Source organism: Pipistrellus kuhlii, unplaced genomic scaffold (genome assembly GCF_014108245.1).
Source record: "Pipistrellus kuhlii isolate mPipKuh1 unplaced genomic scaffold, mPipKuh1.p scaffold_m20_p_1, whole genome shotgun sequence".
Classification (NCBI taxonomy): Eukaryota; Metazoa; Chordata; class Mammalia; order Chiroptera; family Vespertilionidae; genus Pipistrellus; species Pipistrellus kuhlii.
The window spans coordinates 114,205,713-114,231,410 of record NW_023425404.1 but is presented as its reverse complement, the minus strand read 5'-3'; the positions used below and the strand labels follow the sequence as shown (position 1 = coordinate 114,231,410).

Genomic DNA, 25,698 nt, shown 5'->3' with positions numbered 1-25,698 from the left:
TGTGCCCACACCAAGGTACATGCCCTTGACTGGAATTGAACCTGGGACCTTTCAGTCCAGGCCGATGCTCTATCCACTGAGCCAAACCAGTTAGAGTCAACCTAATTTTTGTGGAGCAAAATAGAGGATATTTTATCTAGAACTAATTTCATTCATTTGAAAGTTTTAAAAAGAAATAATACACAGAAAGTTAATAATTCTGATGCAACAAATATAAATCAATCCTCCAAAAGGAGAAAGAGGTTGTTCCACTATGACCATCTAGTCAAATAAATAGGTAAATAAGTGTGCTTTAAAGAAACAAAAACTACACAAAGATTGTTAGAAGCAAGAAACAACTGTAACACATTGAAAAATAATTTCTTTGGTTCTATAATAAACAGAATGCTTATTGCACCACCCGGGAGCACCACTGAAACATGAGCACCTACAGATGACACCTACAGAAATGAGCACCTACAGTTGACACCTGCAGAAATGAGCACCTACAGATGATACCCATGTAGAAAAATCCTGTCTGGCTAAAAGATTAAGAAGTGATCATATACCATTGGCATGGAGATAATAATCAGGCTAAAACATTCACCAGATCCAAGACTGAAATTCATATCTTTCAAAATGTCAGAATCATTCACAGGAAAGTGGATACTCAGAAATGTTCAAAACTGTATGAATACATAAAGGGAATGAAAGAGGATCTTAACTGAATTGACAAGACAGAAACAGTTCCTTGCATGATTAGGTGCCAGTGGGGGAGTGAAGGAAGTGAAGGCCATGTGGAGCTTTTTGGAGATGTGGGCTACGGTGCTGGGATACGTGGGGATGTGCATGGATATTGGGGAATTTGGGATTATGGTTATATGGCGGAAATATGTGATGAATTTAGGAGGATGTGGAGAATTGTGGGGGAATTAGAGGGTTCACCTGTAGAGGGTGGCAGAGTTGAGGGATATTGTGATAGGAAGCATGAGGGCACATGGAGGTGGGTATGGAGTGTAGAGGGAAAGTGGGGAACTGGAGATGATTATTTGGGGAGTGATAGAAATATGAAAGTATGTGGGTTGGGTATGGCAGAATATGTGGGGGATGTACAAGGGAAATATGCAATGAGCACATGTTCAGGCATGTAGAGCTATGCACATGTCTGTGCACTTTTCTATTTAGTAATGGCACAAATAAATGCTTGTTAATTTTCCTTTTGATTAATAATTCCTTACCTTAAAATTGTACTATGTATAACCATCTTTCACAAAGGGAAAAAAAAGTGGATTAAAGATGTAGATCACTATGTTTATGGGATTATTTTCTCTATCTATAGATATATAAAAGACTAATATACAAAGTGTCCCCTCGGGAATTTGACCAAGAGACTGGGAGTTCAATCGCTCACAAGGATGTGCTATGACCACCAGGGGGTAGTGTGGAATGAAGAAAGGCCCTGGCCAACAGCTGGAAGGCTCTGATCGGCCCTGGCCACTGGCCAGGCCTAGGGACCCCACCCATGCATGAACTTCAGGCACCAGGCCTCTAGTTTTAAATAAATCAAGATGACTTTTCTCACACATTCATGGACTGAAAGTTGGGTAACCCAAGTATTTAAGATCAAGAAGTTTATTGTACATTTGTTCTTAAAATTTTGGGTCTCAGAAATAGATTACTGAAATGAAATCAGGATGTCATCACACTTCCTGTCTGAAACTACAAAAGACAAGTGATAGTCTTATTTTCAGATTTATAATATCTATGCCTGTTCCTAACCATCCACAGTTCCATGAAATAAGGCACAGATAAAAAATGAAAATTGGAAATATATACGCCAACATATACATTCCTTTTACAAGTCCCTATTAGTTTTCTTCTTGCTTTTAATATTTTCCTGCATATTCTCCCTCTCTCTCTCTCTCTCTCTTTCTCTCTCTCTCTCTCTCTCTCTCTCTCTCTCTCTCTCTCTCTCTCTTTTTCTAGCAGTGTGTCTGAATGAATAGCATCAAGGTTTCACCAAGCATCATCTTTCATTAAAATATGCATAAGCTGGTTTATTCTTCCAGGACTGGTTTTTCACTTCATTGCTATTTTAATTTCCAGTCCCTTTTGAAAAATAGGATCAGCCTTTGACTAATACCCAACTTCAGACATAATTTCAGTTTCTCCTTTTCTTAGTCTTCAAATGAACAGTTATTCTGCACAAATTTAATTTCCTACTTCTTTTTCAGTTCATTTGGCAACATTTAGACCTGCATAGGAGACATTTTCCCAGTAGAGCATCTCTTGGTCACTTACCCACAAAAATGCAATAGATCATAAGTAATACATTTCTGTACTTCTGCTTTTACGAGCTCTATTTTCATGTTCTTACCTCTGAATTGTTGAGATGACATTTATGAGTTCCTGAAAACCAGCCATCACTTGAACATTGGTCAATGTCTACTTTCTGAAGATTTATGTCCACTTTCATGACACCCCTTAAAAACAGAGAAAGATAAAAAGAACAAGTTAAGCTTGAGCCTTTACAATTTCTAACTCTTTATTCTGTCCTGGAAATCAGAAAAATTAGCATAAATAATGCACTATAAATTTTGAAATCGCTCACTCATATTCAACTAATGTATAGCAAGTGAAGATAAAGGTACAATAGAACAGAATAATAATAAATATCTATTGTTCACTGTCTTTAGCTCCCCATATAATACCTGGCACATAGTAGGTACTAATAAATATTTGTTGATTGACTAAACCCCAGACAGAATTTCTCTGGGCATGGTAGCAAAGTTGACTCTGAAATAACACCTACTCCTAGTATCCCTTCTATAAAGTAAATTAATACAAAGTCCTCATCTTATTTCTTTCTACTGCTACTTCTCATTGCAGAGTCAGGATGTAGAGAATGAAGTGGGGTTTAATCATAAAGGGAGGACCATATCAGGAAATAAACATCTCTTTCCTCTGATTTTCTGTAGCAGTGACTTTAAATAGCTTTTTTGGTCTCAAATCAGAGTTTTACATTACCTACAAATATGCTGATTAGTATTTTTTTTGAAAATCTAAAAACAAAATCATTGCTTTTACTTAGCCATTAGAGATAAGCCACTAAAAAAAGAGAACTCACAAATTTAGGGCCAGAAGCACAACTGCAAAAGAAAGCTACAACTATATCTAAAATTCCTCCATTTTCTTCAACTCATCTCTGTACATTTTCCTAATGTCTGTCTCTTCTATTTTTCACCATCACCAGCACCACTCTCAGTAGAAGCAGCATAAATATCTGTCCTGCACTGACCTGCCACACCTGGACTTTAATTAAATCAATATTCTGTGTTCTGGGCTCTGAAGCTCGACCTTTGCTGATAGTTTTTAACACATGAGTAAAATATAAACACCCCACTAAAAACCACTAAAACTAAAAACCAAAAACATTTTCAAGGCCCCACAACCCCATATTAAACTATTTTCATTATGAAATCTACATATATAAAAGCCTAAGTGGCCGGCCAGTAGCTATGATGCACACTGACCACCAGGGGGCAGACACTCAACCTTGGGAGCAGAAACCACAAGCATGGAAACAAGGAACAGACTGATGAATCTCAGAGGGAAAGGGAAAAGAGGGAAAGCAGAAGGAAATTAACCAAAGATCTTATATGTATACTAGAGGCCCAGCACACGGATTTGTGCACCAGTGGGGTCCATCGGCTTGGCCGCTGGGATCAGGCTGAAACCATCTCTCCAACATCTCCCAATGGGTCCTGGATTGTGATAAGGTGTAGGCAATCTGATCTTTTTTTATTAATCTATGACGAAGTATTAATACTATACTATGTAATGCTAATTTGCTAAAAGGAGATAGAAAGCAAACAGGGACACCAAAACTTCTGTCAGTATTTTGTGAACCAGATAACCCAATATGTGTAAGTTTATTTTTCAGGTAAACACTGAAATGAAAACCCAAAATTTTTCAAAGAAAACTTAGAAATCCTTCAAAGAAACAGACCTCAGTTTGCAAAATACTACTCATGTAGTCCATAATTTCATAAAACAAATGTTCATATGAAAAATAACTTGATTCCCAGGTAACCCTCAAACCTAACCCAGTTTATTTATTTGCTCTTTCAACAAATAGTTATTGTCTGTTATGTGCATACTAGAGGCCCGTTGCACAAAGATTCATGCAAGAATAGGCCTTTCTTCTCCTGGCTTTGCTTCCAGCCACCTGGGAGCCTGCAAGTCTTTGCTCCCAACTGGAGCACCACTCCTATAGCTTGCTCTATCCCCCACCCACCTCCTCGTAGCAGGCATCCCGCCTGAGGATCCGCACCTGCATATGCAAATTAACTAGCCATTTTGCTGGGCTAGTTTGCATACTCACCCCTGGTTGGTTCATGGGTGTCGTGGAGGTACAGCAATTTGCATATTTCTATTTTATTAGTGTAGATCACTGTAACAGATGCTATGTAGGTGAACCACATAGGCCCTACCCTCAAGTAACACCACAAAGCATTTTTTTAAAGTATTGGTATGTTGAATGAAGAACAGATGCTAAATTCTGGGGAATTGGGATTATAGTAGGGATTCAATAAATATTTGTTGACTTGATAACCACCATCACTACCAGAACTTTCCATAGAACAATGTTCCACATAGTTTATAATAATCATGCAAGCCCAGTCAGGCTCTACTTCATGCTCTTTGAGAAATAGCAAATTGTTACTTTCATTAGTTCAGTAAATACTTATTGACTACCTTGAGCCAAACTTATTTTAGCCTTTGAAATACATTAATAAGCAGGGAAGGGGGGAAAACCTGCCCTTCAGGAGCTTAACTCTAGTGTGGGATAGACAACTAATAAAAGATGACTATAATAAATAAATAAATTATGCCATATATTACAAAGTAAAAAATGCAATTAAGGATAAAGAGGTGATAAGAGATGGGTACATTAAACTCTTTGTTAAAGGGTGGTCAGGATAAGACTCACAGAAGTGAGAGCTCTAACTCAACACTCCAGGTATCACAGCAGATTGGTATTCACACACTCACATTATCAGTCATCTTCAGAGATAAATTTCTCACTGGACTGTGATTGTCCACAACATTTTGGTATTCTTTTGCAACCATCTTATTTAGAAGGCATCTAATAATAAAAAGATGCATCTCTATTTGTCCCACAACTGTTAGTAATGATGAAGTCAAGTTCTCCTCAACAATCCTGCTCCACTAGAAAGAGTTTGATTGCAAGACGGTGGAAATCCTGTAATCTCCCAGCTAGCTCAGCAACATGGCTAATTCGGAATTCCAGGGGACTGCAATTACCCTGGTTCCTTCCCTGAAAAAACTGAAGAAATCCTAATCGCTGAGGATTTTCCCTCTTAATTCGCGGTTCATATATGGGAACCAAAAAGTCACCGCAGACTAAACTCGGCTCAGGAAGCTTTCTGGGCGCTGTGCACAACCACCCAAGGTAATGAGGCTTGCCTTAAACCAGCTGGGATCTCAGAGCTGACTCATCCTCATTAGCGCCTCTGCCTCTGCTCCAGGGGACCTACAAAGCCCTCAGGACAGGTGTGTTGACTTCCTGCAGGGAAACTGGGGGTTTGGGAGATTAGGTGGGATGAGAAAGCTCTCTTTGTGAGGAAAAGTACACTGCCAAAAGCGCAGAGGCTTAGACACGTGCAGGTGCCCCCATGGGAGGACTGAGATTAGACCAGCTGAGCCCCTTGGGGAAGAGGGGGAGGGAGGGGGAATGCCTCTGAGTCCGCTCCTCTGAGCTGGTCCCACTGGGAAGCTCCAAGGGATAGGAAGTGGCTGATGTTTCCTGGGCTAAACACAGGAAGGTGAGGTAAATTGTGGCCAGAGAGTGGGAACTAGAGCAACTAATATCCCCCAAACACCTACCTGGGTGCTTCCCTAAACTGCAGACCAGCCTTTTCCTCTCCTTGTCTGACACCTAAAATGCCAACCTTGCAATCCGCCTCATGTCTTCTTTCTGTGAATGGGCTTCCATCCTCCAATTACCCAAGGTGATAACTCATTTGTTATGAAACTCACCATCCACCAAAACAGCTGCCCAGTCACCTGCCTTGTACTCCCAGCATGTTTTCTGTTTTGGTGACCCTTTCCCTCCATTCCCTCTACCACTGCTTTGGTTCAGACCTCCATCCATGGGGCTGAACGTTGTTAACAGCAGCTTACTAATTCAGTTTCTAGCATTGTTACCAGTGAAGATCCTAGTTTGTAGGTCATAAAGCTTATATTAGGGTCCTTTAAGAAACAAAAACAAACTCATGAATACACACTTATATCACAATATGGCCTTTGGGCCTACATCTTTGTGCTATACTGTGGATGGTTAGTAAGATTATTACCATAATTTCTATACCAGGATGGCTGGCAATAAGTTAGCTATACACTAAAGTGACTGCAAAGAACTTTAATTTATATTACCACACACAGACCAAATAATCCTGAACCTCCCCTTAGCTGGTTTCCAAAAATGAGCATAACCTAGGCTAAATGGTAATGGAGGCAAGTTATAATTAAAATGGCTTTCTTTTGCAAATTTTACTAGAAATAATTCACCACAGAACTCATTGATAGTGCTCATTCCAAGACTAGAGAAAGGCCACAATGCAAATAGGGAGCCCTAGCACTTAAGGATCAAACACTGCTTTCCTCAAAACTATAGAATGTGATCCTGACATTTCCACTCTCCTAAAGAATAAAAATTCAAACTCCTTGTATAACATTATATTCCGGCTTCCCTTACCTCTAACCTTTCCAACCACTCTACTGCATACATTCTTTGTTCCAGACCATTCAAAATTACATGTGGGTCCCAAACATTTGTACTATCTCACAAAACCATTCCTTTTGAGATCCTTTTATATCTAAAGCCCCTTATCTATTACCAGAGGCCTGGTGCACGAATTTGTGCATGGGTGGGTCCCTAGGCCTGGATGGCAATCGGGCCGTCTCACCCAGTCCTGATCAGGGACGATGGGGGACAACCGCCCAGAGAGGGACCTTGGTAGGGTTCCAGGGCATGTCCAGCCCTCTTGCCCAGCCTCCATCGACCTGACCCCAGCAGCAAGCAAACCTACCAGTAGGAACATCTGCCCCCTGATGGTAGGTGCATGTCATAGCAACTGGTCAAGTGGTTGACCAAATCACTCAGTCTGACACTTAGCATATTACATTTTTGTTATATAGGATAATTCCTGCCTATATTCTTTATAAAGCCTTCCATGAACTCCAAGTCTGATTTAAAAGCCACTTCCCTATCCTCCCCATAATATACTGTGCTTAGCTTTTTCATATAACTTGCTTAGTACATTATATTATAATATTTTATTTTAAATATATTTTTATTGATTTTAGAGAGGAAGGAAGAGGGAGAGGGAGATAAAAACATCAATGATGAGAGAGAATTATTGATCTGCTGCCTCCTGCATGCCCCCCACTGGGGATCGAGCCCACAACCTGAGCATGTGCCCTTGACCAGAATTGAACTTGGGACCCTTCAGTCTGCAGGCCAATGCTCTATCCATTGAGCCAAACTGGCTAGGGCTATAATATTTTATTTTTAATGATTTTTTTTCCAGCCAGACTAAAATTATATGGCCTATGTCTTCACATTTTCCTTGAGCTGCTAAATCCCATTATTAACCTTAAAGAAACTGCATATAATAGAGAGAAGCAAGGAGTTGCTAAACAATCAATGGAAGGGAAGAAGGGGAAAAGGAAGAGAGGGTGGGAGATATTGATTGATTGATTAAGATTGGTTGAGAACACTCAAGTAATCTGAAAACTGTCATGAACTGCTATGGGTGAATGGATGGAAAGAAAGATTGAAGAGGTTGAAGGCAAGTTTTGAAATTTTACTTTTGCTTCTTACTCATGTTACCTTAGACAATAATTTCCTGCTTCATCACCACAAAAAGAAATTGACAGAAACATCACATATAGTCAATACTGATGGAATTCCAGGGCAGAAATTATGCTGAAATAAGGAGTTGATTAAAAAATATGCTGATATACTAATTGCCATCAGTCACCTACTCCTAACAGTAGATAACCAGCACAGAATCTGGTGCCTAGAAGTGGGTTTCTGACATATCTATGTGGACGAAAGGAGCCACTCGCTGACCTGATAAGCTCAGGGGAGGCATGTGTGGCAGTCTTGCAAACTCAGAGACCTATAATAACCATCACTACAAACAGGTTATAGTGGGCAGTCATTCCCAGGCTGATAATTTCCCTGACAAAGATCAACTTAGATCTTTTCTGAGCCCATTTGCCTTTTTGCCTCTAAGATAACATATCTGTGAGATGTCTGGGTAACTTGTAAATTCCCTTTTTTTCTGGAGCCTCTGGGGCACAACCAAATGTGATTGGTGAAAGGACAAATGCCTCAAATTTCTTCATTATCATGTTAATTGTTCCTGTACCCACCTAAATATGTGTCCATCATTTTACTTTTTATCCAATCCTAGGGGTTTCCCACCGCTTTGCTTTCTCTGGCCTCCTTAATCCATCTCCAATGAATTTCATGTAACCCACCTATGAATCTCCTTTGATTGCAATATATAAATAGAAATGTAACCTGCCATTCTTCAGAGCATTATCTCAATTCATTGAGGTTCTGCTTCCCAGCACAGATTGGCTCAAATAAACTCACTAAAATTCTCCACAGGTTTCAGTGGTGTTTTTGTTTGTTTGTTTGTTTGTTTGTTTTTGTTTTGTTTTTTTCATTAACATCTAAAAAATGTGGCACTGGGTTTGGGACCAGATAGAGGCAGGAGATGAAAGGCCCTCAAAGAGATGTTTGAGAAAAGCAGGAATATGATGGTGAGCTGTGAAGGGCAATGAGGAAAACTATAGTGGAGGCAAAAGAAAGAGATGTTTGTTACATAGTAGGTGGAAACTTTGCCAACATTGTCACCTCTTAAAGAATTCGTGGATCTAACTGAGTTTCTAGTCAAAATACAGAGAGTACTACCCGAAGTTTTCCAGGAAACTATGATAGAATGAATACAAAAAGGGAGACATAGGATAAAGGAGGACCTAATTAGTTTTGTTTTGTTCTTTTAATTTTAAAAAATTTTAATTGAGGTTAAATACTGTGTACATAACACAGATTTACCATTGTGATCATTTTCAAGTGTACAGTTCAGTGGTGTTAATTATAATCATACTAGAGGCCCCATATTGCACAAAATTTGTGCACTGGGAGTCGGGGGTCGGGGAGGGTCCCTCAGCCAGCCTGTGCCCTCTCGCAGTCTGGGATCCCTCTCTCAGTCCAGGACCCCTCGCTCTTTACCACCCATCTGCTTGCTGCTCCTTACCTCTTGGCTCACTGCGCCTTAGCCCTGCCACAGGGCAGGAGAGGCTCCTGCCACAGCCGCTGCACTAGCCAGCTGTGAGCCTGGCTCTGGCTGAGCAGCACTCCCCCTGTGGGAGCTCACTTCCCACCAGGGGACAGCTGCTATGTTCAGCATCTGCCTCCTGGTGGTCAGTGCACCAGTCTTTCTACCCGTCCTTCCTCAGTTTGGTTGATTTGCATATTAGGCTTTTACTATATAGGATTTGTGTGAGCTCTTATATTGATATGTTAAAGATGCTAAGTACTTATCAAATATTTGCTGCAAATACATTTTTCCCACTTTTTTTTTTAATCTAGTCTCAGTAGTGATTTCTCCTGTAGCCATGTGGATTCCTTTAGATGTCCATTTACTTCCTCATTGGAATTCTATGTTATTTTTATTGCTATAATTTCTTCTTTTTTAAGAATCTCTTATTCTTGTTGAGTATAAATAAAACTAATCTAGCTGTCTTAGACACTAGTTAAGTATACAATTTTACCTATTGGGTCGGCAACTAAGTACTTGCGGATTAAGAAAATCAAAGACAATTTTTTCATGGAACTAAATAACTTTATTCTGTAATGTATTGCCCATTTTGATCAATGACCTTTTACCATCTTTCAGGCAGCATCATAATCCCACGTTCAAAAAACTTCTGGTTTTTATTAGCAAAAAACTGAATCAGGTACGATTTGACATCATCATCATTATTGAAATTTTTACCATTCAAGGAGTTTTGTAAAGATCGAAACAAAAAGTAATCAGATGGTGCAAGGTCAGGACTATATGGTGGATGTGGCAAAACATCCCAACCAAGCTCCATTAATTTTTGCCGAGTGACCAAAAATGTGTGTGGCCTTGCATTGTCATGATGGAATACAACACCTTTTCGATTTGTCAATTCGGGCCGCTTTTCTTCAACTGCATTGTTTAATTTCGTTAGTTGTTCAATGTAGACATCAGAATTGATCGTTCGGTTGGGTGGTAAGAGTTCAAAGTAGACAATTCCTTTGCAATCCCACCAAACTGATAACAAAACCTTCTTTTGATGAATATCAGCTTTTGATGTTGTTTGAGTTGGTTCGCCTGGCCTGCTCCACGATCTTTTCTGCTTGATATTGTTGTAAACAACCCATTTTTCATCGCCAGCTATCAGTCGTTTTAAAAATGGATCATTTTCATTACATTTCTTTAGCAAATCGCAGCTGCTAATGCGTTGCGTTAACTGTGATTCTTTCAGTTCGTGAGGAACCCATGTATCGAGTTTTTGAACATAGCCAAGTTGTTTTAAGTGATTTTCAATGCATGTATGTGATACATGAAGCTTCTCTGCAATCTCACGTGTTGTACTGTGACAGTCCGAATTGATTATTGCTTTGATTAGGGCGTCATCAACTTCAACTGGACGACCAGAGCGTTTTTCATCTTTGAGTGAAAAATCACCAGAACGAAATTTGGCAAACCAATTTTGACACTGCCGTTCTTTTAAGGCTTCGTCACCATAAACAGCACATAACTTTTTATGAGCTTGCAATGCGTTTTTCCCTTGTGGAAATAAAAAAGCAAAATATGACGAAAATGTTCCTTTTGATTTTCCATTTTTCAACGAACGCCAAACGAAAACTACAAAACAGATCAAAAAACTTTTTTCACTGATTAACAGCTGAATAGCCAACTACCAAATAACAAAATGTGTTTTACATTTGTACTACGTCTGCAAACCTAAAAATTCAACTGAAGCCATATGTGTGTGAAACCCGCAATTACTTAGCTGCCGACCCAATATATGTTCCCAAAAATTCTAGTTTAGCACTTCTTAGTTGGGATTCAGGAATCTGTATTTTAACAACTCCACCAGATGATTCTCATCATGAGAGAAGTTTGGGAAACACTGGATACAGGACAGACATCAGGCCCAGGCCTCATGCTTTTTACTCTTTGTTGTTAGTGCTTATAGGAGTCAAAAGGTCCTTCACAGGTGGCTTATTATGCTAATGAGCTCATAGCTTCTGAAAGGGGCTGAAGATTCTCATTCAGGGTTTCCACAGGACAGTGGCATCTCAGAGAACCCCTACTCCTAGACCTAGGAGACTGGCCTTTCACCAGTAATACAGAACAGCTGTCACTGAACGGCCACTTAAAACAGGCCTAGCACTCTTCTAAGTGCTTCACCTGGTGACCTGGTTTGATCAACCACCCCAGGAGGCCGACACCCTCATTCCCAGCCTTCAGATGAGAAAACAAAGGCGCGGAGCGGTGAAGTGATTTGCCCACGTGCAGGGCAGAGCTGGGAGGCACACGGGGAAGGACCTGCTGGGGAACAGATGTGCACACAGATGAAGCAGGGGTTCCTGGCGTGAGTGACAACCGAGGCAGGACAGGACTGTGCTGGGAAGAGAGGGAAGGACGCCGGTGTTGCCCCGGAGACCAGGAGCACATGCTGAGACCTGGCTGGACTTCTGACCCTCAGGGGTTTCATATTGAAGAGCCATCTTGCCTGGGAATCTGGAATCATGTTCTCCCAGGGACCCCCAGGACACGGATCAGGCAAGTTCCACACCTGCCTACATTGCTAGTTAAACACGGGTTCTAAGCCCAGTGAGGGCAGGGGCAGATAATCACAGCGACAGCAGGGAGGCTTAGTACCTGTCAGGCACCGGCTGAGAGACTTATGTGCATAATCTTATGCACACCCTGTAACAAACATTCCAATGAGACTGGTACTATTATCATGCCCATTTTATAGATGAAGAAACCGAAGCTCAGAGAGGTTATACAGGTCTAACTGGCAGGTTCTGTGTGACTCCTAAGTCACCACATCCCTCTGCTACTCCCAACCCTGGGGGGTGGGGGGCGTGGGAGCATTGCTAAGTCTGGCTTTTCTCTCCCTCTTGCTCAGGGACACCCGATGGTCAGCAGGGACCCAACAGGGGACCTGGTCATCATTTCCTTAGAGCCCAGTGATAAAGAATCAGTAAGGAAAAACACTTGCCACTTCCAAAAAAAAAAACCATGGAGTTCTTTTTGTAAAAACCGGTTTGGCTCAATGGATAGAGCATTGGCTTGGGGACTGAAAGGTCCCGGGTTCGATTCCGGTCAAGGGCATGTACCTTGGTTGCGGGCATATCCCCAGTAGGGGGTGTGCAAGAGCCAGCTGATCGATGACTCTCTCTCATTGATATTTCTAACTATCTCTCTCCCTTCCTCTCTGTACAAAATCAATAAAATATATTAAAAAAAAGAAAGAAAGAGGGTTCCTTTAAAATGCTTCCTCTCACTCTAAAAAAAAAATAATAATACAAAATTTTTTTTTTGAAACTCTAATGAAGGACAAAATAAGTAATCTAAATAAATGGAGAGATATCCCATGTTCTGAAAGGAAATAATTATTATGTTTAATATGTCAAATCTCATTGAATGAAGGTATAAATTTAATACAGAATCAATTAAAATTCTATATGGGGTAGGTGAAACATCTGTAATACTTTCAACAATAAAAATAAATAAATAAAATACAATTCTATGACAGCTAACTTAAGTAAAATAATAAAAGTCAGAAAGTAAAATAATAAAAGAAGAAAGAAGAGGTAGGCTTTGCTCAAGAAAATATTAAGACATACTACCCAACCATGCCAATAAAACATAATAGTATTGACAGGAAAACAGATATGGGAAACAGTGGAACAAATAGAAGGCTCAGAGACATATATCTCTACATATAAAAAAACCCTAAGCAACTGGTCGACCATTCAACTGGTCGACTGATTGACCTGTCGCTATGATGTGCACTGACCACCAAGGAGCAGACACTCAATGAAGGAGCTTTCCCCTGGTGGCACTCAGCTGACCAACAGATGCCTGAAGCCAGGGTCACAGCTGGCGAGCCAAGCACAGCTGCAGCAGCACAAGCCTCTCCGGCCTCCATGACAGCACTATCGCGTGGTGGTAGCAGGCACAGCAGGCCAAGCTGCACCCGGCCCCGGCTTGGGCTCCTCCTCCGCTGCCTGCCACTTCGTGCACTACTACACCCTTCAGGGGATGTCAGACTGCCAATTTTGGGCTGATCCTCACAGGCCTGCAAGGATCTGGCCAAAATCGGCAGTCTGACATCTCCCGAGGGGTCCCAGATTGTGAGAGGGTGCAGGCCAAGCTGAGGGACTCAACCAGTGCAAGAAGTCATGCACTGGCCTCTAGTATGCATATAATGCACTTACAGATATGATAAAAAATGATAGTTTTGAAAATCTGGCTCAGTAAAGAAATAAAAATAATAAATGGATCTCTATCCAATACCATGTATTATACAACTCCAGATGTTAAAGACCTGACTGTGAGAGTTAAACCATTAAAGTTAGTAGTATATAACATATTATTTTTGTACCCTTGCTGGTATGGTTCAGTTGGTTGAAGTACACCAAAAAGTGACAGGTTTGATTCCTAGTCAGGGCACATACCTAGCTTTCAGGTTTGATCCCTGGTCAGGTGTATGTGGGAGGCAACCAATCAATGTTTCTTCTCTCTCTCTCTCTCTCTCTCTCTCTCTCTCTTTCTCTCTCTCTTTTCTTTTCCTCTTTCTATCTCTCTTTTTATCTCTTTCTCCCTTCCTCTCTCTTTTAATCCCTCTCTCTCACCTCCCAACCCTTCTCTAAAATAAATAAAAATAAAGGGGAATATTTTTGTGACAAGGTATTGAGAAACTTCTTAAACCCAAAAGTATAAGGCCAATTTTTGATTAAATAAATCAAATACCCTTTTCAAGAAAAGTGATTGTGGACAAAGTTAACTGAAAGATGACATGTTGGGTGATATTACAATGTCTAAAATTGATAAGGAAATACTATGTAGAATACACCAGGATCTCTTGCAATGCCATAGAAATATAGGAATTGCATTAGGAAATGAACAAAGGTTATTAACAAGTAAACATATCAAACTTACAAGCACATGAAGACATGCTTAAATTTACTAGTATAGACAAATGCAAATTAAAACAATAGTTAGATATCACTGTACAGGAGTCCCCTTTATCCACAGTTTCACTTTCTGTGGTTTCAGTTACCCACAGTCAGCCATGGTCTGAAAATATTGAATAGAAAATTCCAGAATAGTTCATAAGTTTTAAATTGTATGTCATTCTGAGTTGTGTAATGAAACAATGTGCCATCCTGCTCCCTCCTTCCCAAGATATGAATCATTCCTCTGTCCAGCATATCCAGGCAGTATATGCTCCTGGCCTATTAGTCACTTAGTAGCCAGCTCAGTTATCAGATTGACTGGTGCAGTATTGCAGTGCTTCTACTCAAGTCACCCTTATTTGATTTCATTATGTCTCCCTCATCCCATCACATAGGCATGTTATCTTCTCACATCATCACAAGAAAGGTGAGTATTGCTGAAATGGTTTGGCTCGGTGGATAGAGCATCAACCTGTAGACTGAAAGGTCCAGGTTTGATTCTGGTCAAGGGTGTGTACCTTGGTTGCGGACACATCCCCAGTGGGGGTGTGCAAGAGGCAGCTGATCAGTGATTCTCTCTCATCGATATTTCTAACCCTCTATCCTTCCTTTCTATAAAAAATCAATAAAAATATTTTTAAAGGAAAGGTGAGTATTATACAATAAGATATTTTGAGAGAGAGACCACATACACATAACTATAGTACACTAGATTGTTATAATTGCTCTGTTTTATTATTAGTTATTATTTATTGTTAATCTCTTATTGTGCCTATTTATAATATAAATTAAACTACATAAGTATGTATGTATGTATGTATGTATGTATAGGATAAAACAGAATATATAGGGTTTGGTCCTATCTGCGATTTCAGGCATCCACTGGGAGAATATATTCTCCTAAAATAAGAGGAGACTACTACACATTCATTAAACTGGCAAAAAATTGTGAAAGCCATATAATGCCAAGTGTTGATAGAAAAATGATGCTTTAGAAGCCCTTATGCTTTGCTGGTGGGTATGTAGACTGATACAGCTTGTCTAGAGAGCAATCTTTCATATCTCATGAAATTATATTTACTCCTCTCTATAACCCAGAAATCCTGCTCTAGGGTTTATCTTTCAAAGAACTCCTTGCTCAAGTCCATAAAGGAGAATATAAGCTTGGCCCAGTATTACTGTAATGGCTGGGAACTGAAGACAATCTGGGTACCCATCTGGAACTGGGCAGTTTCTACACCTATACAGCAGTAGAATACTTAGAGCAATAGAGAAGTTGCCTGGCACTATAGGTAGCAACATGCAAAGATGTTTAAAATATACTTGTGAAAATAAAAACAAAGTAATGAAATATGTAGCAATTATATAATTAAAATTCTTTACACACAAATAACATGAACATGATATGGGATCAAGGGAAAGAAAAGAGACTTTTTTTTAAGGGAAGGAAGAGTGATTTCCTGTCTGTTACCATAGAACTATAGAAAAATAGATTCATGTTTCAGTGACTTAAGTCATCTTCAGGTAACTTCCTCACTTGGGGACTCATCCTCAAAAAATATTGTTCACAACAACACCCAGTATCTCTGTCATTTAGCTCAAGCTCATCACTATTAGAAGTGCAAAAGAGCCAAGAACACAGTCCAATCCCCTCTAGAACATCTAAAAGAATTTGACAACAGTCTGTTGTAAAGCAAGAAAATGTTCTCCTCCCCCTCACTATTTTGCAGCAGACATGTCCAGAGAAGCTTGCCAAAACTTTGCATAGTGACAAACGTCTTCCATCTGTCTGGCTTCTTGTTCTTGGAAGGACTTTTGGAATTCGGGTCACACTTTCCTTGGGAAGATCTGCACATTTTGTGTGAGAAAAAAATAACTAAAGTTTGATTTTTTTAAAGTTTCAACAAATATATAATAAAGTAAGACTAATCAGAAGGGACATCTACAAATACAATCTTTGTATTTTTGTTTTCCTCAAAAATATTTTTTTTGAGTCCACTGCTTTTACAGAAGTAGCAGACTTCATGCCTATCTCTTTTTGTGGTTTTCCTTCACTGGAATAATTCTGAAGTACATTTTATTTAAATTTTAAATAACAAGAGGACATTTTAGCAAACACATCCCAGTGTTCCTTATATCACGTCTTTGAATATGAGCTTTTCTGAATGGAGTGAGACAATCTCTTGTCAGGGAACCCAATACAAAGAGATCGCCTATATTGACTCATCTTATTCAAATAACAATCCTATAAAAGAGGAAGTACTTTTCTCATTTTATTGAGGAAGAGAATAAAGTTCAGGAAAGTTCCCAATATGTGTTGTCATAATTTTTTAATTGCTAAGAAAGAAAAGGTAATAAAGTATAATTTGCCCATCAATATAAATGTCTAATGTGAATAACATAATCTATTTTAAAATATATAATAATCTCATGCTTTCAGTTTCTTGATGATTTATTTAAACATGCCATTTATGTTAGTGTTCAGCTATAATATCTAAGGAAAAACATACCTTTTGTTAAATCTCAAATTCTTAAATTTATCATTTTTTTTCTGCTGGCTTATTCATATAGTTCTTTGTGTCAGGTTACCTAGCTGATAATCTGCAATTATTTTAAAATGCTAAATGACTTTTTTCTAGTTGCTATATTTTATACAATAAAACCAAGTCAGGTGTACATAATAATTTTTCAGAGAAAGATATATAGCTTGTGCCAGTGGACACTTCTGATCCAAAAATAATAATTAATAAGGCCATAAAGCAAATAAAACATATTCCCAGTTGAAATTTAAAATAAAGAGCTTTAGACCTGACCAGAGTGGCTCAGTTGGTTGGAGCATCGTCCCGTACACCAAAAGGTGGCAGGTTCGTTTCCTAATCAGGGCACATACCCCAGGTAAGGGTTCTATCCCCAGTCAGAGTATATGTGGAAGCAACCGATCCATGTTTCTTTCTCACATGAATGTTTCTCTCTTTCTTTCCCTTCATACCAGGAGAAAGTGGGGACAGAAGTGGAAACTATTCTTCCAGTAGAATTGGTGGTGAATTGAAAGACTTCTATGCAATTACCCAAATTGGCACACCCTCTCCTTGTGTGCAGTGATTACATTTATTCCCAAGCTAATAACAAGAACTTTTCTAGAAAGACATTGAAAAACATGCCTGAGAAGAGCTGAAACTTTTAAAACAGTTATTAGTTCTCTAGAGTAAAGGTCTAGGATGGGCTACAGATTACCAACTTTCTTCTCAGGCATCAAAAGTAAATGAAGCCTGACAGTCAAGAGAGAGTCTACTGAGGATTGAGGTCTCCACCTCTGTCATAAGAATGCATGCCATCTAGTTATATAAATTAACCTATCCCTCTAATAATAAATTGATGAGGTAAGGATCACACTGGAGTGAACTGATAGTATGAAGGAGAAGAACTTGTATGAACAAGCAAAATAACTGAATCTGGAACAAACAGCAATAAATCAGGAAGCTGATGATAATTTAATAGATGTTTTTATTATATTCTCAAAAAAAATGAGAACATTAACAAAAATTTTAAGAAAATTAACAAAAAGTTGTGAAAAGGAACTAATTAGAGCAAGAAAGAGATTATGGAAATTAAAGAGATTAACAAATAAAAACTAATTTAATTTTTATAAAGGAAGAAGAAAATAAGAAAATCTCCTGGAAGGTAAAGTAAAAAAAGAGATAGAGAGAAAGATGGAAAATTCCAAAAAAGTTAAGAAATATAGAGATCAGTCTATGAAGTTCCAAGAAGAGAAAATGGATAGGAAGAAATAATTATAAGCAGTCATAAAAGGAAACTTCTGATTGGAAAATCTAAAAGGGCCAACTAAGTGGTAAGGTTGATGAATAAAATTAAAAGAATTGCACATGAGCACATCATGAATATTCAAAACTTCAACAAAAAAAGAAATATATCTTAAAAGTTTTCATGAAGAGAAAAGATTAGCTACAAAGATATAATAAATCAAGTTAACATCAATCTTTTTACCAGCAAAATGAATGTTAACAACAATATAACATCTTTAAAATTCTGAAGGCAAAATGACTTTGAACCCATAATTCTATATTCTGACAAACAATCAATCATACATGATGACAAACACATTTTCAGACTTGGGAAGACTTAAAATTTTACCTTCCACAGATCCTTTCCAAAATGTATTTAAAATTGTGCTCTAGGGAGGGGAAAAAAAAAAAAAAAAGAAAAAAAAAAAGCATTCTAGAAACAAGAGGACCTGCATCTAGCCGAAACCGGTTTGCTTCGGCCTGTGGACTGAAAGGTCTTGGGTTTGATTCCAGTCAAGGGAATGTACACTGGTTGCAGGCACATCCCCGGTAGTGGGTGTGCAGGAGGCAGCTGGTCGATGTTTCTCTCTCATCGATGTTTCTAGCTCTCTATCCCTCTCTCTTCCTCTCTAAAAAATCAATAAAATATATATATTTTTTTAAAGAGGACCTGCATCTAACACATAGTTGGATCTAAAATTTCAAAAATTGAAAAATAGTTTTATGATAAATATTCTGCAGAAGACCTAAAGCAACTTGTACAAATTATGGATATCCAAGAAGAATCTATCAATAAAAATGTAACTATTCCTTGACAAATGGAATGATAAAGATGATCCTAGAAACAGGCAAAACATATGGTCCCTTTTTGTTTCTCTTACAAGAAAAAGAAAGGCAATTGGCAACTGCAAGAAGAGGAAATATTTGAGAAGTCCCAGTACAGACATGCATGACCTGAGGTTTCATCATTTTGAGCAATTAACTGATCCAAGAAAAAGGAGAGATAATCCCATTAGACCTTGAAATTTTGAATGTTCTGAAAATGGCACAGAATCATTTATTCAAGTTTCAATTCTTAGAAGCAACTAATGGATGAAGCATAGAAGTTTTTTGTTTTTCTTTTTACTATAGTGGCAGAATATAAATGTTATCATCTTTAATTATCTAAAAATATTAGTATAGGCAACAGGAGTAGGAGAGTGAAGAAAGAAAAGAACAGAATGGAATATTTAAAATTTATGGATACAAAAAATCAAGGTAACCAATAAAAAAATTCTATATAATAAAAGGGTAATATGTAAATTGATCCTAAGGGCAGAATGACTGGTCGCTCTAATGCATACTGACCACTGTGGGGCAGAAGCTCAATGCAAGAGCTGTCCCTTGTGGTCAGTGTGCTCCCACAGGGGGAGTGCCACTCATCCAGAAGCCCTGAGCCAGGCTCAATGGCAGTAAGAAGCCTCTCCCACCTCCTTAGCTACTGCCGGCTTAGGCCCTAAGTCATCAGTCAGACATCCCCTGAGGGCTCCCGGACTGAGAGAGGGAGCAGATTGGGCTGAGGACCCCCCTCCCCCCAAGTGCATGAATTTTGTGCACCAGGCCTCTAGTATAATTAATAAACAATGGAGAGAGTATGGGGGGGAAAATGAACTAAAAAGAAGGTAAATTCCATACTTACTAGATTGGAGAAACTAATGGTGATTTTATTTCCTAAACCCATAATCCTATCTTCCTATTGTTAATATGCTTTATTAGAGATATGGTTCTGCCTGTACTTGTTTTTTTGTCATGCAAAGACTGCCTCCTCCAAATTAATGTCCCAAATGTTCGTGGTCTTGCTTCTGGCTCTTTTGACCTGACTTCTGTGCCTTGTGCCTCTGCTGGCAGTTCTTCAGATAGCTCCTGACCTCAACATCTTAGACCTCATCATCTTAGACCTCACCATAAAAGATAACAAAGAATGTGTCAGAGAATGCCAAATGATAGGACTTGTCAGCCCTAAGCTTGAGAAAAGTCAAGGACCTGCAGGATGTCATCCTAGGCAAGCTGGGCGGGGGAGGGGGGGAGAAGAAGGGGAGCAAGGGAGAGGAGGTTTTGCCCATGAGTTTATCCCCTTATTCTCCTGCACTCTGTGTCTGGAAAGTGGTTCACTTTACAAATTTAAGTCAGAGATCAAGAAAAACATCCAACTAATTTTTTAAATTATATTTTATTGATATTTTATAGAGAGGGAGAAGGATAGAAAGCTAGAAACATCTATGAGAGAGAACCATCCACCAGCTGCCACCTGTATACCCCCTACTGGGGATGTGCCCGCAACCAATGTGCATGCCCTTGACCGGAATTGAACATGGGACCCTCCAGTCCACAGACCAACGCTCTATCCACTGAACCAAATCGAATTTGGCCCAACTGATTTTTGCAAGAAATTCTGGGTTTTCTATCCCTATCTCTTTTACCTTTCAAATATTCCTGTTAATCTATTCATATTTGAGAGAAAGGAACAACTAGAAATAGCTTATTCTTTGATTGAAATCTCATCAGAGAAACGGGAAGTCCAAGGCAGGAAGGCCAAGTCTGAAAGGAGGAAAGATAAATAGGCAGACAAAATAAAACAAAAACTTTATAATAAAATTATCCAAGGGAAAAATAATAAAAATACATCTACAATTTAGATATTATTACAGGGTTATAATATTTTTAAGCACTTAACATGTTTCTATATTACCACAACATTTTAACCATTTATTGACCATACCTTACTCTCATCTTCCACCTCATTACCCACCTCTCACTACATTTCAGCAACACTGACTTTTTCTATTCTTAGAGCACTTAAAAACTCATTCCTATCTCAAGGCCTTTGTTCTTTTCTATTTGAAATATGATTACCTCAGTTTATTCCATGGCTGTATCCTTCTCATCCTTTATTTCATAACTTAAAGTCACCTTTTCAGAGAGGTCTGAAGCCCACCCTACCTCTCAGCCATTCTCTATCACATTATTTTATATATCTACTTATAGCAATTATTTCTATCAAACCTTATTTCTTACTAGAGGCCCGGAATATGAACTTTGTGTGTGTGTGGGGGGGGGGGGGGCCCTCAGCCCAGCCTGCACCATCTCCAATCCAGGATTGGGCCTAAACATGCAGTTGGACATCCCTCTCGCAATCCGGACCACTAGCTCTTAACCGCTCACCTGCCTTTTAGCCGATCTCCCTAACTGCTCTCCCCTGCCAGCCTAATCACCCCTAAACACCTCTACCTTGGCCCCACCACAATGGCTTTGTCCAGAAGGATGTCTGGAAGATTGTGCAGAAGTCTTCTAGTCTAATTAGAATATTATCCTTTTATTAGTAGAGATATCTATTTTGCTTATTTATTATCTATCTTCCAGTGCACGTACACACACACACAAAAATCCATGAGGACAAGGATTTTTGTCTGTCATTTTTCAGCAATACATCCCCAGCACCATATATATTCTGTAATTTTTTAAAATAGTGCATTTTAGACATTATGCTAAGCTCTTTACATATATAAGCTTGTTTACTCTTTATGACAATGTACTCTACACCCTTTTCAGATGAGGAAATTGAGCCAGAGGAGGAGATAAATAACTTGCCCAGTGTTACACAGTAAATGAAAGTGGAAGCTCATGGACTGAAATCTAAATTTATCATCCCAAATCTTTTCTCTCTTCCATACTACTACCTCCCTGAAATTTGCAAGGCAGTGAGTATGGGATTTCATAAAATGTGGTCCTTGCACTTGAAAGACATATAGAACTGATTGTGGACATAGGACCCTATATAATAAAAGGCTAATATGCAAATTGTCCCCTTGACCAAGAGTTCTAATGGGAGTTCAACCAGGAGTTTGACCAAGGGGCAAGGCCAGTCAGCCAATGGCCCCTCCCCTTGGCTGGCCACACTCAATCAGCCCTGAATGGGGTGGGCCAGCCAGACTCTACCTGTGCAGGAATTCATACAGGGGCCTCTAGTGTTTGCATAAGAGACAAATAATAATAAGAGGCAGCCAGTCCAATGAATGCCCCTATCTTAAAGGTGAGGAAACACAGAAGAACCCAAAATAAAGTGGCTCACGATTCCAAAGCAGAGTGCCTGTAGTCTCCCTGTCTTCATAAAGAACCTGCTAGTCATTCTACCCCTACCAACAGGATTATTCACGATGCTGGAATACTTCAGCTATCCAGAACAACTTGCAGCTGAAGTTGCTAAGTATTTACAGTGTTTAATTTTATTCTTAAAATCTTGTAAAATAGATTAAAAGTATTTCAAAAACTGTTTACTTTTTCCCAAGTTTGTGTTTAAGCTGCTTCTAAATTACAAAGACTTTGTCTTTAATAAGACTGTTGAACCCATACCTTGGATTATCTCATCCACAGGGTCTTGGTAGGGCCTGAGAATATATTATCAGATTTTTCTAGTGAGCTGATGCACAGCCAGATTTGGGACCAGTGAATAAAGAACATAAATTAGCATTTACTTGGTGACTCAGAATCATTTTATTTGTGCCAGTTAATAAACTACCAATTCATTGCAGCCATAGCTAATATAAATAATGGTCTCATTTCCTCACCTAAAAAAGCAAAAATAAATTGAACTATATAATCTCTAAAATCCTGTTTACTTCTAAAATTCTAATTCTCCAAGAAGAAGCTTTCCCAGAATGCTGAGTAAAAAAACATGGCTTCTTTTTTTAAAAAAAAATCCATCACCCCCAAGGTATATACACATACACACACAAACTTTTCTCTCCAAAATGAATACTTTCATGGGAAACCTGAAATATAAAATATGTAACCATAAAAGTAGTGAAACAATGTTAGCAAAAGATTTTGCAAATAATTTTGCCAATTCTTTTTGAGGCTTGATAACATATAAATTTAAATTACTAGTATTTAACATTCCATTGATCCATGAAAAATTTCCAGTTCACATTCTGTTTTTATCATGTTTTATATGTGCATTAATCTTATGTTCCCCCCAAAAACAAGTATTTAAATAAATGAATAAATAAATAGAAATGTGATTCAGCAAACTTATACACACACACATATACACTCACATCCACATACATATATAATAGAATCCTTGAAATAAAGATAGCCACAGAATCAAACAATTGTATGTGTACCCTCTACTCCAAGAACTCTTGACCATAGGCATTTTTGCCCTCCTGAAGATATTTGGCAATGTTAGTAGACATTTTTGAGTGGCACATTGGGCAGGAAGGTTGCTACTGGCATCTAGTGGGTAGTGGCCAGGGGTGCGGCTAAACATCTTACAATGAACAATGCAGACCATACAATAAAAGATTGCCTAGCCCAAACTGTCAGTAGTACTGAGGTTGAGAAACACTATTTGACACAGTGTTCTGAAGCATCAAACAAGGGGAAAACCAAACTCTTTATTCCATTCCAGGCAGCTAACTAGAAAAGAGAAAGAAAAAACTCTCACCTCCAAGATTACACATAAATCTCATTAACCAAAACCAATTACATGGCTATACCATAAAGTTTTATTTCCATCCTTCTAAGCACTTTAGAAGGAAAGACAGAGCTATTCCTTTCTATGTTTGATCTACAACTGCTCTTTTACTCCCACTGTCCTAGGCATTTTCCCCACAGAGTGAATGAAATGCTTTGCCACTTGGGGTGGGAAAGATTTTGATAATCCTTACCTCACCTATTCTGAAGATGAAAGTTCCTGAAGCTTTTCTGGCCCAAGATTTTATATATTTCACATATAATAAAATGAAAACATGGCCCAAGTGAGGAGGTCAAGGTTCGATTCCCAGTCAGGGTATATGCCCAGTTGTGAGCTCAAGCCCCCCACCCCCCACAGGGGATTTGCATCATTGATGTTTCAACTATCTCTCTCTTCTTCTTCCTTCCTCTCTCAGAAATCAATGAAAATGTTAAAAAAAAAAATGTGGTTACATGTTTCAATATAGTTTGTCTTTCTAAAGAAAATTATGAAGATAAGTAACAATCTAATTCATATACATTAGGAAGGTCTAGATTTTATTTCCATATATGCATACAGTATTTTGCTGCACGTTGATAACTTATAGAGGATAAAAGAACTTTATAGTTGGAGAGACCTTGAAATTTATTCTCCCATTTCCTAATACCATAGTTAATCAAATGTAAAATCCCATTTACTGAAAAATGCATTATTTTATTGTGCATCACTGAAAGGAAATGTATGTCAATTGAAAAGGACATGCCTTCAATCATAAGACATCGCAATTTGAATGACATCAAAATGTAAAGAAGGTGCATCTTAGAATTGAAAACAAAATGTATTATACTATAATATATTATAATGCCTTTTCCTCTTTCTCAGATAAAAGCCATGTGTTGTGTTATTCTATAAATATGTTAAAAGGCATACACATTGCACAGAACACATGAATGGTGAAAAGTGGCTTAAAGAAATAAACCAAAATCTTAGGTAATTTTAAGGTTCCTTTCAAGTTACAGATATATTAAGTACTTTTTTGACTAGGCAGAATTTGTTTTAAATCTATTATATAGTTTTTCTATGGGGAAAATTATAGTTATAGTTTTTAATAGGGAGATGTTGTGACAGATAGCTAGTTATCTAATTATAGTTTTTAAATGGGGGAAAGTTACAAAAGATATAATGAATAAAAATTTACTGGATCTCAATTAATTAGATGTATTAGTTAACTATGAGAGAGAGACTTCCTTTGACAAAAAAGGAGTTAATAGTATTTTTGTTTAAGGAAAATGATTTGAAGGTCAAATAACATTTAATTCTGTGTTTTTTATACATTTTACCTATAATGAAGGTAATGAAACTACAGTGGACCCTTGAACAACATAGGTGTAGGGGTCATGACAACGCCCCAACTCCATGCAGTAGAAAATCTGCATATAACTTTTGACTTCCCCAAAATTTACCTATAATAGCCACTATTGATCAGAAGCCTTACTTGTAACCTAAACAGTTGATTATAGCATTTTTAAAATATGTTCTTACTGATTTTTTATAGAGATAGGAAATAAACACTGATCAGCTGCCTCTGGCATGCCCCCTATTGGGGATCAAGCCCACAACCCTGGCATATACCCTAATCAGGAATTGAACTGGTGACCTTTTGGTGCATGGGACCACAATCAACCGAGTCACACCAGCCAAAGCAACACATATTTTGTTTGTAATATATATATTTTTTTAAGTGTACAAACACTATATATATATATATACATATGTACATATATGTATATATATATATATAGTGTTTGTACACTTAAAATAACAAAAGAAAATTATAAGAAAGAAAAAAACATTTAGAGTATTTATTGAAAAAAATATGTATATAAGTGGAACATGAGGTTCAAATCCATGTTGTTCAAAGGTCAACTGTAGATGTAACCTGTGATTGCTTTGAAGCACTATAATATCTTTTGGTGGGGAAAGCCAGTCTTGGTTTCTATACTAAGTTTGGCATTGTAGAAAAGGTGTGTGAGGTGGAGTGACTTAAGAAAGACTTTTAGCCAAAAGGATTAATCCTTTCCTAAATTGAA

At 38.3% G+C, this 25,698-nt stretch overlaps 1 protein-coding gene across 1 annotated transcript in view; it reads right to left on the bottom strand.

Moving 5' to 3' along the window:
- Positions 1-25,698, bottom strand: part of GPR158 (G protein-coupled receptor 158) — a 327,705-nt gene that overhangs the window by 292,329 nt on the left and 9,678 nt on the right. The window contains exon 2 of the mRNA XM_036460202.2: positions 2,357-2,462. Coding sequence (XP_036316095.1) covers positions 2,357-2,462 — 106 coding nt within the window. The remainder of the gene's footprint in view (positions 1-2,356; positions 2,463-25,698) is intronic.